At 51.0% G+C, this 19,197-nt stretch overlaps 1 protein-coding gene across 15 annotated transcripts in view; it reads right to left on the bottom strand.

Moving 5' to 3' along the window:
- RAPGEF1 (Rap guanine nucleotide exchange factor 1) overlaps window positions 1-19,197 on the bottom strand; it is a 137,268-nt gene that overhangs the window by 59,444 nt on the left and 58,627 nt on the right. For 11 of the 15 annotated variants that reach the window (XM_086324476.1, XM_086324469.1, XM_086324479.1 and 8 more), the window contains 3 exons: window positions 5,789-5,928; window positions 5,105-5,218; window positions 557-735 (listed from right to left, as the gene is read on the bottom strand). In XM_086324476.1, coding sequence (XP_086180602.1) covers window positions 557-735; window positions 5,105-5,218; window positions 5,789-5,928 — 433 coding nt within the window. The remainder of the gene's footprint in view (window positions 1-556; window positions 736-5,104; window positions 5,219-5,788; window positions 5,929-19,197) is intronic. The other 4 variants (XM_086324475.1, XM_086324482.1, XM_086324474.1 and 1 more) reach the window with 1 other exon arrangement.

Here is a 19,197-nt window from a genome sequence, read left to right as displayed (position 1 = left end):
CAAAAAAAAGAAGCACTACCCAACAAAAGCTGACTCCATCCCCGTACCTGGCTTCCAATGAATCCAGCCACCGTCTGGGAGGACCTGGCTTGATACAACTCAAGGTTTCACTAGTCCATGCTCTACTGGGATTCCTCTCTGCCTTTTTTGGCTTAATAATGTAAGCGGTCAAGATCTCTAAGCAGCTAAATACTGGCAGGATTTGGTGTCACAATAAACTATGGTTAACACAGGGAACTGGGGAAAATGTGTCCGAATCAATGGGATGATTGCCAATGAGCCAGCCAGTATGAAAAAGGAACCCCAGGCTTACCCGGAGGCCACCCCCCAGCAGCGGTGGTGTGCTTCCTCAGTGTCGAGGCCTCGTGAGTAACAGTGACTTCAACCCTGGGAGAAAGCCAGGTGGCGACCACGGGGCAAGGCTGGGGGCAGGGGCTGGAGGGCTCCTTTTCCTCCTGGCACTCCTCGCTGTTCGCAGAAACGTTGGGTGTGAATGGCCCCCAAACCAAGGTGCTGCTATGCCTCCACAGCTGTAACACACCCCACAGCAACTCACCTGTGCTGAATTCGAGGGTCGCTCTGCACCAGGGGTAAGATGGCCTCCAGCACCTTGCTGGCGGACCCTGGGAGCATCTCCAGGACCTTCTTATCAATAGCCATTTTGTCCACAATGGTCTTAAAGTAGCGCAAGGCACTGACAACTTCCTTCTCTTTCTCCTCCAGCCAGCTCAGGTTCTGAAAGGAAATGTTAAGCATAAGGAGGGAGGAGAGAGATTAAAGGGAGTGACTTTTAAAAGAAATAAATAAAATTTCCTGTAGACCACTTTGAGATTGATGCCACTGGAAAGGGCTTCTTGCTGCAGAAACTAAGTCAAATTGTTTCCCTAAGGACTGCAATCAGGATACAGAGGCCAGACTTGGGGCAGAAGAAGGGGCTGGATGGAGAAAAGCAGTTTAGGTATTCTTAAGTCCCTTCCTAGACAGAGACAGACTCGCCCGGGGTCTCCTCCTCCACTACACGGAACTATCACTGCTAATCTCAGCAAGTATAGTGAGGACTGATTTGCTGATGGCTGTAGGATGCTTGGGTACTGTGCACGTCTATCCAGGAAATCAAACTGAGAAACCCCAGGCCTTTCAAGGTCCTGGGGGCTGTGTGAGACTGGTCAGAGGCATTAGTGCTCAAAGCCCATTCTCCAGGACTCCTTGTTGGATTTCCACATTTGACCTGCAGACGCAGTGCCCTCTCAATGAGATGAGATGGCTCTCCCAAAGGACCTGGAAGCCCTGGGGTGAAAGGGTGAGGAACTGGACAGACAGCAGAAATTCAGGCACTGCTCCTGCCACAACCGCTAACAGCATCCAGAGTATCTCTGCTCCTGAGGAAAGCTCACCAAGGAAGAAAATAAAAACACAGAGCCCTGGACCTCCCAGCATTCACATTCCCACACCCAAGTCTTTCCTCTTTGACTGGGGGGTCCCTTGAATCCACGGTCAGTGGGTAAACACACTCCTTACACTGACCCTGAGGTCAACAACCCAGGTCCCAGCTGGCTGGCAGGGAGAGGGAAACCAAGAATAATCGTTAAGATAGATAAATCCAAAAATGGATAATCTATTCAAGTAGAATCAATTACTTGCCCAGGGCAAATTAAGGGTAGTATATGTGAGGAAAACTCCCACCTTTGGGCTCTTTGTGCTCCAGAGACTATATAAACAAAATCCACCAAGAAGAAGAAGATAATTTCTTAAAAAAGGAGATTTAAAACTATACATTAAAAAGTGATACATAATAAAGTGATTATGATTCTGAACACTAGTTCTTTTAAAATAACAAGGAACGTCATTTTATATTAAATTTTTAAATAGTGGATTTCATGGGACTATCAAAGAAAAACCATATAGATGGAATTAAGAAGTCATTAGTCCCTTTAGTGGGACGACTTTCAGAGACTTGATTTAGCTCCTCTCAGTGGGTGCACTACCCCAAAGGTGCCCTGTAGAGCACCAGGATACCATGCTCCCATTCCCAGCATGGGGGTCTCTGCCCTCACTTTATTTTTCTCTTTTTACCAACTGACCCCTTTATTTACCGTCCGTTTCCAAGGGCCAGGCACTTGCTTCTCTAGCTCAAGGCAAGAGCGCTCTGCTTTGCCTAGGCCTACACGGGGCTCAGAGGAACCTCAGTCTGAAGGAATCATGGTGCCGTGCAGACATCAAATGTGACTACAACCACACTGGCTGGCTGGGCAAGAGGACGATGGCCACAACACTGCCACCTCAGCACCTCAGAACTCCTCAGGCGGCATGACGAAACGGGGAGGAGGCCGGAAATGTTTTAAGAAAATGTGTCCCCAGGTTTGCTAGGGAGAAAGGGGCTGACCTGAAGATGGGAGGCCTCCAAAGTGGCAGGTATTTCACAACAGAGAATTCTCCTGTCATTTGCAGAGAGATCAAACCAGGCTGCCCTGGGCTCCTAACAGAGGCGTGACACCCCGCAGAGTCGGGTTTCACCCATTAACGCTCCAGCAGATTCTACTCCCTGACTCAGTGGCCTCTGAATGCTGTGCATTCCCCCCACTCTCCAGCTGTTAAAACCATGGCTTCTCACAAAACGCAGCCAGCAGTCAAGAGTTTACAATGAGACACCCAGAAGAAGCAGGCCCAGGAACCAGGACCCCAAGGCCAGGGCCTTTAGAGGCAGGGGCATCCACCTGCACACTTCCTTGTGCATCAGGGGTTAGGGGCCACCATGGCGCAGACAGACCTGGAACCACCCGAGGCCAGCAGGCTGGGGGAGGCCGCGATCCCAAGGCACCGCTGGGCTTCAGGCTCCTCGTGTGCAAAATGGGAAGACTAGGTGGGCTGCGCTGGGTGGGCTGAGGAGGCTTGTGGGGGGTGCTCGGGGAGAATATTTGTGGAAGCATTTCATAAAATTAAGGGAATAGCAGATTCTGATTAAGCAACCTTGGCCCAGAGCCCACACTTTCTGTGTACTAGGAACAGTGAAAGCTTGTGTGCACAGTCAAGGTGAGAAGGAAGACAGCGTGATGCCACCCAGGACAGGGCCTGGCACAGGGAGACCTGCGGTAAGCTGTGGGTGAATCTGAATCTATTCCTGTCTACCTGAGCTACAGCTTCCCAGGTAACATCCTGGGAACAATGAGACTATACACAGAAACATTAAGTTGTAAGACAGTAAGTAAGAGTTAAGGATGACAGAAGATGACAGGCTATGGTAAGATGTCTCTGACAGAGTCAGCGACGCTCACACCCTGGCAGGCAGACCCCCAACACTTCCAGTCCTGACTGTGAGCGTCCATGTGGGTTTGAACTCACTCTGGATCATGCAGGTGACAGGGCACGGAAACTCCACCTTTCTTAAAGTGTGATGACCCGGAACCAGGGGATGCTCTTCCTTGGGGGAGGATCTATACAGCTCCTTCCTAGAGAACTGTCTCTCAGCCACGGCATGGGCATTTTAGGACAGATGATTCTTTGTTGTGGGCGGTGGGGGAGGTGCTGTCCTGTGCATTGCCCAACACCTACCAGCATCTCTGGCCTCTACCCACCAGATGTCAGTAGCACCTGCTTCAGTCTCCTGGTTGTGACAACCAAAAATGTCTCCAGACATTGCCAGCTGTGCCCTGGAGTCTGCAGGAGCCCCCCCTAACGAAAGGGTACTTGAATGTCAAGTTGCCTCTATCATTTCTCTTGGAATAAAGAAGAAAGCGGCGGGGAACGCCAAGAAGTGAGAGGCTGGAACAATTCCCTATCAGAGTTCACTAGCAAAACACAGTGCTTAGCGCGCCATTTTGCTCTGGGCCCCCTGGGCAGCGTCAGGTGACAGCTGACACTCTTCTTGGTGTTCCATGTAAAAGCCAGCTCCAAGGGGTGGCTAAACAGATTGTAAGTTAAAAAAATAATAATTGTGGTACAGACCAAATCTTGCACTTTATTCCTCTCTTCAATCTGGAATTCAGATCAGTCTGGTAAACAACGTACATTTCATTCTTGCTCTCTAGCTTCTTTTTGTTAACATATGGGGCAGGAAAAATGATTCAGTGAAAGACTCTGGACTGAAAACCTTTATTTTCCCTACTTTTAACTAGTATTTTAAGGTATTCTGCTGGTCAACACAAAAACAAGAGGAAGTAAACTGCAAAATCCAACAACCGTGTGTTTATGTAGCAGGGCAGTGTTTGCTAGTGGCGTTAAATCCACAGTGGAGCTATAACAGCAGTTCTACAGACTACACTGTGGACAGTTACTAAAGAATTGAGAATCTACTTATCTGACAGGCTTGTCTTTATTTTACCTTGCTGAGTTTAATTTTGTTTTTATGTTCAGTTATGTGTGGGGATTAGCATTAGGTTTTTTAGGTATTAAAAAATAAACTTTCATAAAGAGTAAACGTAACATGGTCAGAGTTTCGACGTGATGTCTGGTGGCTGTGTTTCAATCTCTGGGTCACCGCTCTTTGTATGGCTCTTTGTATGGCTTTGCTCCATAGCCCTAGTTTCCTTGTCTGCAAAATTTAAGTTTCCACCTCCCAGGGATATAATGAGAATTAAGGAAACAAGTGAAAGCACTGAGCGTGGGGCTAAGAACAGGCTTGGTAAATGCTAGCAGCACAAAAGGAGTCCCTGGCTATGAGACACTGGTTCTGTGCTATCTCATCACGCTCAGGAGTCTTGCGAGACATTTAAAGAGACCTTACACTTTACACGCCCTTCTTCTTCTCAACTGTCCAGAGTATCTTAGCAGCTCAAGGGAAGAACAGCTGGTCTTAAGAGATGAGACTTACCCGTTCCCCCCGAACCCGTTGGACCCAAGCAGCACACCCAAACCAATCCCCGAATCCCCAAGCTTTCACCGTGAGCACTGGGCTTGCTTTGCTCCGAAGACCATGGAGGCCTGGATAAACTTTGACTTTTATCCATGGCTCCTTGGACTGTTTCCTGAACAATTAAGCCCACAGTTGCCACCCAACTGAACACAACGATATTGCAACAGAATTTTTTTTTTCCATCCCCAAAACCATGGGCCAGGATTCTGCAGTAGAAGGCAAGGCAAACCCAATTGTTCTTAGCATCACACTGACCTTCTGCCTTTGAGACCTGGAAGCCACAGCACTGGTGGACATAAACTCTACTGCCTGCTGCTCCAGATCCAAGGGGATAGGGTAGCCCTCTGGTAGAAATCTGTCTGTTGCCTCCTGGAAGAGAGGAAACCTGGATTCCTACAGAGCTTGAAATGGCCGTTTTAAGCTGAAGGGAAGGGGTTGATGAAAATCAACAGCTGTTGCAACACATCTGGCTTGACTGGCCCTGCTGAGGTTCCTGGTGTTTGAGGGCATCTTCAGTTGGGTTTCAAGGGTTTAGCAAGTTTCAGAGCGTGGACCCTGGAACCAAATGATGGATGTTCTGGACATCACAAATCTACGTGTGTGTGTCGGGGGGCAACATGGGCCTCTCTAGGGGCGTGGAGGCTGCGTCCTGGGGTGTGAATGTGATGCTCTGAGCTGTGTTAAATGCCCAGAGGATGACATCTGGAAAAGAACTGTTCTAGCCAACTGATCTGGACTCTTATTAATGGGAGAAACACTCACCCATCCTAAAAGTTTCTATTTCACAAGGACACAGAAGGCCCCACCTGGAACTGTGGAGCGCTACCGGAAAGGTGCTCTGTACTGAAAACTCAGTCCCCAGGGCATGAACTCAGAAACAGCACAAACACATTGTTCAAAGCAGGTGCAGGCCAGCAGAAACACCTGGAGTCAGCTTACTTTGTTCACGGGCTTCTCTGGAGTCTTCACAGACACCTCGGCTGGTTTTCCCTTCTTTGATGGCGTCCTCTTGATTTTGGGCGAGTGGAATTTGTCCTTCAGCTTCATGGTGAAGGAGGAGAGATGAGAACGCTGAGAGTCTGAAAACAGAGGAGGTACTGACTATTAGAGGCAGAGTGAGAAGAAGCCGTGGTTCATTCGCCTTCTGTGGAAATGAGTGTTGTCCTCAGGCAAATCGTTCCCCTTCTCTGTTTGAGGTTACAAAGAAAAGGAAACATGGATCCATTCGAACTCTTTTGCTTGCACCTTTCAATTTTTGCAATTTCCTTCTAAGTTAGGGTGAAAGCAGTCAAAATGGGTGTGCAAAACGAACACGCAAATACTTCCATGCGTCCCTATAGAGTTCATCTGATTATCTAACCAACGTCCAAGGGAACCGGCTAAGATGAAAAGACACCACAGTGGGACCGCAGAAGGGCTGGACATGAGAATTGGGAATGAAGGCCCTTTTGAGTGGACCTCCTCAATGTTTGGTTAGGGAACTGCAACAAGTGACATGCGTCAGGCCTCAGAGCTGGCCGTGGAGACTGAAGTAGACCTAAGGTGTTCAAAACCCTCAGGGACACAGTGAAAGACAATTTGGTTTCTCAACAAAATCAGGAACAAGACGAGGGTGTCAGTTTTGATCCCTGTTACTCAATTTTGTACTCCAACACAAGCCATCAGATTGGAAAGGGAGATATAAAACTGTTGGTAGATGACATAATTTTGTATATGAAAAATCCGAAGCAATCCACTAAGAAACTAGTACTAACAAACAAATTTAGTAGGCTCACAGGATACAAGATGATATACATCATAAACAAGGTCACAGACAAGAATCAATTCTATTTCTACACAATAGCAAGGAACATTCAAAACAAATGTAAGAAGTGTCCATTCACAATCATCAAAACAAATAAAACACACAGGCCTAAAACTACATTTAAGTGACGTACTGATATGCTACACCATGGATAAATCTCAAAAACATGATGCTAAGCGAAAGAAGCTAGTCACAAAAGACCACATATTGTGTAATTCCATTTATCTGCAATGTCCAGAACTGGCAAATCTCTAGAGACAGAAAGTATTAATAGATGAGAGGTTGCCTAAGACTAAAGGGAGCGGAGAGGGATGGAGAGCGGCTGCTGGTGACTAAGAGGTTTCTTTTGGTGGGGGAGAAGTGTTCTAAAATTAGAATCTGGTGATTGTTACACAACCCAGTGAATTACTATAAAAAAAAAAAACAACTTTGAATTCTACACTTTAAAAGAGTCGTGTAGTCAGATATGTGAATTCTATCTCAATGAAGCTGTTGGGGGAAAAAACAAACAAACAAACCCAACGAGTAGCCTTCCTTCATTTACTACAGCACTTTCCAGGATTTGAAACCATCTTATTATTTATGTGTTTATCTCCTAACAAGAACGCACTCGCTGAAGACTGTACCTGTCCTGTTCAAGCCCGCGTCTCCAGTGCTAACACTGTACGTAGCCCAGAGAAGATGCTAGGGAAACATTAGTTCAACAAATGAACAAATCGGCCAAAGAGAAAATACCCCACAGAAAGCACTGCTTCTTTGGCTGTCAGAAATTTATAGAAAATACTTGAAAATGGTTGACAATTAGGGAGAACATGATTCTATGCAATGGAAAAAAAAAAGTAAGTGTATTTAAAAAATAAAAAAATACACTCCCTTTCAATTTTCTCAGCAATTTAGTACTAAAACAAAAACAAAAACAAAAACAACAAAAAAACCCTTCCAAATAAATGACACAGCACCTCTATTACAGGCGTGTCACTGTGTCTACTAGTGCTGGCTTATCAGGGGCCAAGGCTCAATCCTCTTGTCAAAGACCTTCAGGCTGCAGGCAGGATCAGATACACAATTCGCCCTTTGCAATTATCTAGGAGCCCCTTGCACTCTGGACTAGAGAGAGGAGCCAGGCCTGACCTTCGTTCACAAGGGCAGTCAAACCAAACCCAGCCTCGCAGCTGTCTGTCCACCAGCCAGAGCTGCAGGAAGCTCTTCTTAGAGCCCAGCAAGGACACAAATCCACAGAGGGCTGGTGCGCCTCTCTCCTCAGCTGGAGCTGCTCGACGTGGAGCTCCGGGGTTCTTGGTACCAGTCCTCGCGGGTGGCGCCAGCCCTGGGATTCGCAGCATGCCAGCAGATGGTGTGATTGCTCCGGCTCCCCTCCTCTTCCCCACCCAAGCAGGGGGGCCCACACACAGTTTATACTTGCTTCTTTACAACAACTTCGGTAATTCACAGGGTAGTTAAAAGGCTGGGCAGTTGTAGTCAGACTGTTTTGAGTCAACAGACTTCAGCAGCACCTCTTAAGTCTCAAGTTTTGTCTGAGAACATTGCTCTACCTGAGATGTCTGATGTGGTGTAGGTTAAATTACTGGCTGCAGTAATGCAGGAAGGTGCTCGTCCATGTGTGGGGCACATGGCACCTGCTCAGTGCCTAAGTGTGTGACGTGGACTGGCTGCAGGTCAGACCGGGACACTCTGCAGCACTGAAGGTGTTTCTCAGGATCCCAGGGAATGGCGGGCCTCACACACGCCCCTCTCTTCTCCCGTTAGTGCTGAGTGGAAGTCTCAACCCGGCCGGAGCCCGCTGGTCTCTGCCTCTCTTTCAGGCTGCTCTTCTTCCTGCCCCCACCTGCTCCTTAGAACGCTGGCCTCAGCATCCCCAACATCACAGCACATCCTTCTCCAGACAGGTTCCCAAGTCAGATGCTTGGGTGTGACTTCTACCCTGGTGAGTAAGACCGAAAGCAGGGCAAGAGAAGCAGACACAAACGGGGAAGTATAGGCAGGATGCATGGTTTCTTTGGTGGTCAAAGATCTTCAGAGACACAGACTGGGCAAGCCAGCTTCCTCCTCCTCCTCCTCCAGCCTGCTGCCCTGCATAGCTATGACACACGGGTAGGCATGGGGCTGAGGGATGGCCAGTTTCACTCTCTGCCATCAGGACCAGGGCAGAACCAGGGTAGGCAAACAGGGTATGGAGGCCCCCCTCAACCCCCGATTATGACCGAGCGGCCAGGTAAGGACACCTTTGCCAGAGAGCAGCCAGAGCCACCCAGGAAGTACACGGCAACAGGCTCTGGCTGTCCCGGGGCAGCTGGGAGTCCACATCAGTACATAAAGAAAGTGCGTATCTACCAATAAATCTCCCTCCTTGGAGTACTTAACAGCCACAGACAGCCACCTCTAGCACAAGATGCGATAAATCAAGCGGAAAGAGCAGGTTCTTTGTCATGACAACCAACCTCCTCAAGTTTGGAAATCAAGGGCAGCACAAACGAGGACAGGCTTCGACTTGGAGGCTGCTTGTCGTTTCTGCCTTGAAACAACAGCTTAGCAACAAAGCCTTTCGCACAGGTTTCAGGAGGTTTGGAAGGGCACTCCAACTATGCACCTGAGAGCAGATAAAGCACCATGACGACCAGTGACGGCAGAGTGGGTGGACACAGGGGTGGCAGCTAGTTAGGGTGATCCTACCAACACGCCACACACAGACGTGTGCGACACATGCACGCCTGCCACACACTTCCGGACCCCTGCTCACTCCCTTGTGTGTGTCACTCATCTCGGTGGGGGGCAGTGCCAAAGAGATGGTCACATGACTGCAGAGCTTCAGGTAACTTCACCGACCACTCTTCAACTTCTCACTTGGGAAGTTACACTTCAGGTTTGGTAAATGTGTGTGCTAAGAGATTTTCTAGCACTGAAATTAAAACAAAATTTTGAAAGATTTCATACATGAGTCTATACAACTTACAGAGAAGGAATGAAATCCATGCATCCAGTGGCCTCACCCACCACATGGAACTTCCGGCAATGATGGACACGTTCCCTGTCCACACTGTCCAACATGACAGCCGCTCGAGGTTGCCAAGCGCTTGGAATGTGCCTCGTGCGACCAAGAACCTGAGTTTCTATTGGAATGCAGAGAAACAGTAAGAGAGACTGGCGGCTGTCCCACTGGACAGCGGGGCTCAAGAAGCAGAACACTGGCAACCCCATCACCCCCTCCACACGCCCCGTCGTGATGGTGTCTTCCTGCCCAACGGCGGGTAGCTGATTCTGAATTTTGTGCTCATCACGCCTTACTTTTTATGCTAGTTTAGATCTGTAAGTAGAGTTTAATGAGTAGGTTTGTGAAGCTAACTTAAGTGATACTATACTGTAAGTACTCCTCTGCTCTTGCTTTTTCACTCAATGGTAGGTCTGACATTTGCCCAGGTGACGTGTGCAGAAGCGCTTCTGTTTTCAGTCCTGTGCAGTCCCACGCCTTCTGTCATGCTGCTTTTGTTCACCCAATCTTCTGTCAGTCAACGCTGGGTCATTTTTGGCGTGTTTGCTTCTATAAACAGCACTGCTCTGACCTTTCTTGTACATGCCTCCTGGAACACACGCGAGAGCCTCTGTGACAAGAGCCCCTGGACTAGAGTACACACCACATCTCATCCGAGGGCTGCTGCCAAGTGAGCCCCGGAGGGTCTGGGCCTCTCTGCGGCCCCTGCAGCGCCACACCCACCAGGACCTGGGCTTGCCAGACCTGCACACCTTGTGACAGGGCCACACATAACCAAAGAAACAAAAGCCTCCTGCACGTGGAGGCGCCACAGCTGGTGTGTCTCACTGTGGTCTATCAGATTTGCTGGGAACGACCTCAAAGGTCACGGACAGAACTTAAGAAAACAAACCCTCAACCACTGCTCGTGTACGCGTGGCTTAGTCGTGTCCGACTCTTGCGACCCTGTGGACTGTAGCCCGCCAGGCTCCTCTCCATGGGATTTTCCCACAAGAACACTGGAGGGGGGTGCCATTCCCTCCTCCAGGGGATCTTCCTGACCCAGGGATCAAACCTGCCTCCCTTGCATTGCAGGCGGATTCTTGACTGCTGAGCCACTGGGGAAGCCCAACCACTGCTCGGTATGGCATTTGCACCAAGGAGGGTCAAGAACCCCCAATGACCAACCTGCGAGTCATTTCTTCCAGAAGAAGAACGCTTACATGACCTCACAGTCAATTTCCGCAGAGACGGCGTGATGTGACCAAGAGCAGTGCTGCCCTGAGGGGCTGCCACAAGCTGTAGGCGGGCTGCAAGACAGACACCCTTCTCCATCCAGAGGGAGGCTGAAGGAGAGGCACGCAGCCTGTTCCTGGAATCACATCTCAACCCAAACCAAAAGCACACCAGAGCCAAACCAGCTTCTTCCAAGCAGTCTGCCAGGCGTCACTGTATCATCCTTGAACTTTCAATGTGCCCCTCGGCCATGCTGAACGGCCGTCTCTCCTTGCTGCTGACAAATGCACTGCTACAGACGTCATCTGTAGCAGCAGCTGGGATCCCAACTTAGCAGCGTCCCTGTCAGGGCTTAAGTCCGCCTTGGATGGGGGAGTCTACATAGCAACCACAGAGGACCACACAAGGTCTAACCTGCACCATGCGAGGTCCACCCAGGACCACAAAGTCAGGGTCAGCGTGGATGACACTTTGAGGCGGCTCCAAGAGCATACAGCCAACCCTGAGAGACACGGTGGCGGCTCCCCCTCGCATGACGGCGCAGGGCGCAGAGCTGGGCCCCACACACAAGCCCGGGTGGCGTGTGTGCGCTCCCAGCACCCACACCCCCAGCTCCCAGACGGGCCGAAAGGACAACCAGAGGGGAGAAGTACACACGGATACTAGCAAGAACCATTTTAAACATGAGGATTTCACATTTTTAAGAGGTCTGCCTGCTTATCTAGAATCGTACAGACTGTGACTGCACGGGCAAAGACACACGTGAGAGTGAGCGGGTCATGGGCACGGCCGGCAGGACGGGGGCTCTGGAGTCAGGCAGCTGGTGCTTTAACTCGCGCTCGGCCTCTCTGCGCTGCGGGCTGCTCGCCTGTAGAGCCAGCATAACCTCAGGACCCACCTGCCCGGGTTGCTGTGAGGGTTAAATGTGATCCTGCATGTCAAGCATTTAGCAGAGGACCTGATACACAGCAGACACTGAGTCCACAGCACCCGCTGCTGTTATGTGATAACACCGCCAATGCTCTGCCAACACGCAGTATGGCAAAGGCTAAAAATAATCCTAGCCTGGCAGAGCGCAAAGTAACCTGATGTTTTATTTTTTCCAACAATTTCATAGTAAAAGATCCTCTTTCTTACGTAACATAGGATTATTCACATTCAAACACAGGGAAAACAATTTCTGGAGTGCCGCAACACCACAGGCTCTTATGGCACGAGAATCTGCTCATATTACCCTCTGGTGTAGGAAGTCAACGGATAGCTGTGATGTTGCTGGGGGTACTAATGGAAATAGCAAGCATCTCCTTTTTCCTTTTATCAGCGACAAAACTGAAACAACCTCATTATAAAAATCTGAGCACTGCAAAAACATATAACACAGAAGGTGAAAATCCCTCATAACTCCCCGTCTCTGTCATACAGAGCTGAAGTATTTTTGTGACTGGCTTTTTTAGCTGGGTGATATGCTGTGGCCATTCTTCCACGTGAGCACAGTTAATGCGTGAATAATGTCCTAATGGAAGGCAAACCACAACACGGTCAAACGGTCTCCTGACCAAAGGTTCCCAACTCCTGCTCTTCCAAAAACAGCACAGGAATAAACACCCTCCCGCTGAGCCCGCTGAGCCCCTGCCTGAAACTGGCTCCTAGAAAAGGCACTGCTAGGCCAAAGGGCATAAGCACTGGACACCTGCCAAGATACTGCCCAGCTGCCCTGAGCTGGGTGCAGGCCTGTGGGGGCTATGCCGAGGAGCGAGACCAGGGGTGCAGGCAGGAGATCGGGCCTGGGGACCCACCCCTGCAGGCTTCACTGCAGATCCGACAGAGCTACTGGTTTTGCTTTACTTGTGTAACTGTCAGGATTAAAAACAGATTTGGAAATGAACAGACACTTCACAAGAGATGAAATCCAAATGGCCAACAAACAGATGATAAGGTGCTCAGTCCCACTGGTTATCAGGAAACAATAAATTAAAACCATATAGCAAGGCTATGACATACACACCAGGATGGATACAAAGAAAAAGGTGCAAACACTCCACGCTGGGGGGTGGAGAGCGCGGGGCTCCCCCTCCCTCCACGGCTGCAGGGACGAGGCAGGACAGGCACCAGGCACTCGCTTCCCTGAGGCTGAAGGCTAAGTCTTCCTCACTTTGGAACCTGGCACTTAGCCCCAAGACTGGCACACAGTGAAAGTGAATAAACGATTGTTAGTGAGCACAAAGACACAAGAATCAACGACTGACTGCAACAGCTAACAACTACAGCATTCAACCGGCACCAGACAGCAGGGTCTGATTAGTGATGTCGATGGGATGGTTTACACCGATTTGTAAGGTAATTGTCTGAGGAACACCGAAACACGAGTCAGACACAACTGACTCGTGTCAGCTGAGTCAGAGACAACCAAGAACTTTCTCTGCTGTGCTGGTTCGGCTTGGGTCACCCGGGTTGAGAGAATTCTGTTCAAGCTACTTCCAGGGAAAAGATGAGAGAAAAACCAGACGTTTCGCTCTCCCCCTCGAGGTCTCCAGAGGACAACAGACTCTCCAACAGAAACACAAGGCCACATGTGGTTTCAAATTAAATTATCCACAATGTTATAATTTCAATATACAACTAAATAAAAATTATCAGGCGAGACATTCTACTCTTCTCTTTCTTTCATACTGAGTCTTCAGAACGTGGTCTCTTGCTGGACCAGACACTTTTCCAGCACCCTCTGCAGCTCGAGGCCCTGGGAATGGCTGGCCCTCCCCGTCCCTGCGAGGAGGGCTGATCCACTGGCCTCCTGACAGGAGGCACCTTGGGCAGGCTGGATTCAAGGGCTTCTGGAATGTGCCCTGAGGTGCACTTGCTGAAGGACTAACCGCGGGGGGCCCTCTCACCCCCAGGCTGGGTGTTCTAGACTCTGAGGCCCTCTGCCCCCATGGAAGGACTGCAGGATCTCAGTGAAGCCCCCACCTGGCACAGGGCCAGAAAGCCTGCGGAAACTCGCTGTGCAAGGTGAGAGGACCAGGGCAGAGGAGGGAGACTTTCAACAGAAGACATTTCTGACAATCGCAGCTTCCCAGCAACGCAGGCAGCAGGGAGCAAGGACAGACACCTGTGGTGGCAGTGACGTCATGTCCTCTGCTTTGAAATGTGGGCAAAACGAGTGACACGGACCACCCCCGGCCGAGGGCAGCCCTGTGAACTTACTCCCACCCCACCCGCAGCTCCGACATAAGTGAAACCCCCTCAATGCGTGCAGCTGTGAGTAAGCTGCCCACTGGGGCCTCACTGTTCTCATCTGTGAAATGAGAATAACGGTCCTTGTCTCACCTCTCAAGGCTGTCATGGATGTGATAAGTACTCCATGTAAGGTTCCTTAGCACAGTACTGACACCTAGTAAACATCAGATAAATGTCATCTGCTGTTACCCAAATGTTCTGAGATAAATGCCACCACTCTGAATGGGCAATTACTATTTCTTCAACACAGCAGATTTTACAAAATTAATTAATGCTCATACTGCTGTGGCATGTGGAACTACCCCAACCAGGGATCAAACTGATTCCCCCTGTGGTGGAAGTGTGAAGTCTTAACCACTGGCCCACCAGGGAAGTCTGTTTTAACACAGCAGAATTTTTAAATGGAGGAGATAACTCACTGAGCCAGGGCTCTTATGACTGAGTATTTTTCTACATGTGTGTTTTACTTTAATTTTAAAAAGCTGTATTCAAAGAAAAAAAGTACAGCAGACATGAGAAGAGGAGCTGGACTCTTGGTGACATCGTCTGAGCTGTTAGTTTTATTTGTCTGAGGCTCAACTTCCAGCAACTTGGGGGTGGGGTGGGGAAAGAGGTGAATTCAGTAACTAAGTGTCCTTCAGGATTTAAACAGAAACCACAGCCTCCACCAGGTAAACTTGTGCATGTGAACACAGCCTGGAGAGGACATTGTGGGGTGGGTGGCGGGCCTCCTGCCAGCAATCTGTCAGAAAGGGCACTGAACAGTTTCCCCCATACCTACTCCAATTATTAAAAAATGGTCAAATAACGGACGATATCCCACGAGATGAAAAGGGACCCTCTGGGATTTATAGCTGCTTCCGTCCCCGGAGCCCAACATCAGCAGCTAGTGCATTTAAACACCCTACTGGAAGCTGGGTGATCATCACATTAACTCAGGGAGGGACAGGTTCTCAGCACCATTTGGCAGACGCAGAGACCAGGTCCCAGGGGCCTGACCCCCTGCCCCCTACCCCCACAACATGCACACACACACCACAGATAAGGCGACTGGAGAACCACTCAAGGTCAGCCTGTCCCCAGGGTCGCCAAGTACCAAGGAAGGATTTCTTTGGAATTGACTCTGAGATTCTCAAAGCCACAGACTTCAGAGACTTCCAGAGACATAAATGAGTCATTTCTCTAGAGTGTGTTGCTTCTAGAGAAGACAGAAGGGAGAGGCAGAGCAAGCATGTCAGCACGCCCGGCTGAGAGCAGGCGGCCCATCACCATCGGGGTTCCGGCTGCACCGGGACACGGTCCACCCTCACCTTGTCCTCAGGTGGAGCTGTTTGGAGCAGCCTCTGTCCCTCAGAGGAACTTGCATGTTAGGACTGGTGCCAGTTCAGAATTCAACAACGCTCCTCAAGGGTCGCAGAGCCTACGTGCGGCTCTGTGAGGCCCGCCTGGCCGCCTGAACAGGGGTCAGCAGTGGGGGGATGGGAGCACCCACAGGCGGCCAGCGGCTCCCGCCACCAGCTGCTCCAGGCCCTGCTCAGGGACCCCCCAGGAACGCACGACGTGTCAGGCCACCCTCTGGGCTTCCAAAGGAAACACATTTTCATTTGTCAGTGAGCACATGTTCCTTTTTTGTTTTTTACTTCACAGACAACAAGAGAAGGAGCTGGGAGTCACAAGCGCCCGCGGTTTGGGACGCTACAGGAATCGCTTGCTGGCAAATATGGAATAAAGCAAAGGGACAGGGTCCCCTGGACCACCGCCTTCCGTCCCCATCACCGCAGAGAGACAGGGTGCATCAGAGGGCGTGGGGCGGGCCCACAGGCCTCCTCCTCCAGCCGCTCACCCACTTGTTCCACACACATTTACACGCTGAGGAGCAGGACCCCCTCGTCCCCTCCAGAGAGCCCCCAGACTTGTGAGGGGAGCCAGAAGAGTCCTCAGTATGGTCAGCGAGCAGCCCTGGGATGGAGACATGCCCGGTACAGGCAGGGCCCTTCGGGCCGCTCAGAGCCCGCTCAGGAGGAGGGCAGCTCTTGGTGCCAGCAGGAGCGCCTTGGCACCCGGGGCCCCTGCGTAACAACCCAGCGGGCTCCTCAGGGCAGGAGAAAGGGGTGCACCTACAGGCTTCGGACATTTCACATGGGAACCGACGGAAGACATCAGAGGCAGCAAACAGGGGGCTGGTTTGGAAGAGGCCTCAGAGACCTGTGAGGGACGCCGAGGGACCTGAACATGCCCATGTCTCCAAAGGCGCACTTCCGGCTGCCCAGGCGTGGAGCAGAGGAGAAGGTCGTCACCCTCACCCCTGGCAGCAGTGCCTTTTCTCTGGAACCAAAGGGGCACTGGGACGAGCACCTCGTGACAGACCGCCCCCTGCTCCCATCCCCCAGGCTGTGTCCAGGGCTCTGTTCCCACAAGAAGGTCGATCATGTGCGTTCATATACACATAGGGAAAAAAGCCAGACCCTACTCTGCTCCACACGTTCCGAATCAAGCTGGGATCAACCCCAGCCTCTGGGGGTGGGGACCAAGGTGGTCCCGGCTGCCCCGCCTCAGAGGCCCCGCTCCCCACCCGCTGCCAAGTGAGGGATGGGAAGCGTGGGCGCCAGCAAGGATCCCAGTCCTGACAGAGGCTGCCGAGGCCTGGGAACTGCTCTCCCGCCAGCCTAGGGCCCAGGCCTCCCGAACAAAGGTGGTCCAGGGCCCCTCCTCAGCAGCAGCTGGAAAAGTATTAACTGCTTCCAGTCGTTTCTCTTCCTCAGGGGACAACTTCAGCAGAGCAGGTAAAAATGCAAAGAAGCCTAGAATGGAAGACAGTTCGCGTGCTTGGGACATGCCCCCACCCTCTGCTTGTGAGCCACCACAGCTGCAGATGGTCTAATGGCCCACGGGAGGCTCCGAGTGGCCTTGATAATCTGAAGTCAGGCTGGTCTAGTCAAAGCCAGAATTTCATCAGCTCAGAGCCTGAAATCCAGCCCAATCCGTGTCTGGTCCAATGTACGGGTGCCCATGCACAGGGACTGCAGACACCAGGGAGGGTGGCAGCTGCAGCCGCTGGGACCATTTCCCGCAGCCGGAGTGTGCGCACGACTGAGGCGCTCCATGGAGGACCCTCCAGGGTGGGAGATGGAGGCTGAGGAACAAGGGACAGACTAGATGCAATCCTAGTGCAGCTTCACAGCCCCCAAACTCAGAGAGAAAGAACCCTCAGTACAGCCCGGATGAAGCAGAGCCTGGGTTCAGAGGCAGGAGGGCGCGTGTGCCCCACGGGGAACAAGCTGGTGCCCACGGGAACAGGGCCCCGTGCTCGCCGATGCGCACCACTCTCCACCACACCCTCCCCACCCTGCCCCCAGCCCGGCTTCCGACTCAGATGGCACGTCTCAGCGTGGGCTCCTCTTCCTCTTTTTTTAAGCCAGAGACTAGCAAATATGCTGTTTATTAGATGTGTTCACAGCTTTGATCACCAGGGAAGCAAGTCACCACAAGAGCAGAAGAAAAGGCTTTCAGGCCAGCCAGTTCTGCTTGTAAAAGTGATTCACACCCTCTGGAAGAGACCAGGACCCAGGCAGCTCACTCGGAGCATTGCATCAAAGGGCTCCTGGCCATGCCAGCTCTTGAGTAAGATGCCCTCGGTGAGGAGGTCTTGGGCATGGTCTCTTAGCCCAGGTCATACACACTGACTCTTTCCTCTTGGGAGGTGGGATTACGGGTGGAAGTTTTTAACCAACAGCTACTGAAGAACTCGTATTTCCATGATTGCTGGAGTTGCCAACATTTGGCTAGAAAGCGCTACAAGGGGATTTTCTGAAATCAAGAAGGCTTCCCAGTTCTCACAGAAGTTATACCTTTACGGTCTGTGATAAATAACAGATGGCCTCACAATATGTACTTTTAAAGACAGCTCTTCAGTGGCGCTGGCCCCTTCCCTGGATCTTGGACGCAGCCAAATGACATTCCTCTCTTTCCAAATTCTCTCTCTTACTCAGAACTCTACCAAACCTACTCCACCCTAGTGAGTGCCTTTAGGAAAAATCCAGTTGTCTCATTCTAGAATCCTCAGGGCAGGAGACAGTGTGCATTTTTTGAGAAGGAATCTCACTTTCCCCTGTTCTCCCTCAGCAGCCGTATCCTTGAAGTCTCCTAGAATTGAAGCTCTTTTTATAAAGGACCAAATCTTTGCATAGGAGGCGGCTTCCTGCCAGTTGTCTGCAGGCCTCTATCCTGGCAGCCTGGGGGGAAGAGCACACACAGGCCGTATGGGGAGAAGGCAGAGACCTGTGGTCTCAAAGTCAGCTGTTCGCAGGTAACACTCACTTTTCTGCCGAAAACAGGCTGAACACAGAGTCCAGGCCCTGGCCCTGCGCACAGCGCGCTCCTCCCACAGCCAGATGCTGGGCATTTGGTCCCACAGCAGGTCTGTGGTTTAACAGGAATAGAGGCCCTGCCCTTGAGTAGTTTACAAGCGAACAAGGAAGTAAAGCCATACACCCAGGGCTCCCACACACAGCAGAGCAAGACAACTGCTGAAGAAACAAGGGGTTTACTTCCTAAGAGACCCACAAAACTCTTAGAAGGAAGCCCTAGAGCTGTAAGCCTAGAAGACACGCAGACTTCAGCTGTGAAAAGTGCAAAGGGATGAGGGCTGATCTGGGTGAGAGATGAACTGAGTACGCCCTGGCCACATGGGGTGGGAGGGCAGACACGTAGCCGATCCCTCCTGCTGACGATTACTCAGGTCACAACCCATTGGGAGGTCCCAAAACCAATTTCCTGGATGAACGCATAAAATGTGATACAAACCATCTGAGGCCACTGCAGACAGTAAGGCTAAACGCTTCTTGAGACTTATTTCAGTTACGACCAACTTGAGATGCTGAAGACCCCACTCCCTGGGGAGCATGGGGGGGAAAACGCTCTAACTAGGACAAAGAGGAGCCACAGCTCAGGGTCCTGTATGGGCCATCGGGACCACAAAGCTAGTCTTGACCAGAAGTGGCCTGGACCGTGGCTGAGCTCCCCGACCTAGGTCTGGAACTAAGAATCGGGCACAGGGGCAGTGCCAACAGGTGCGTCGCTTCTGAGGCA

This window comes from Bos grunniens, chromosome 11 (assembly GCF_055505025.1).
Source record: "Bos grunniens cultivar Pamir isolate PY7600 chromosome 11, Bosgru_T2T1.0, whole genome shotgun sequence".
NCBI classification, from domain to species: Eukaryota; Metazoa; Chordata; class Mammalia; order Artiodactyla; family Bovidae; genus Bos; species Bos grunniens.
This window is presented reverse-complemented; position numbering and strand designations above follow the sequence as displayed.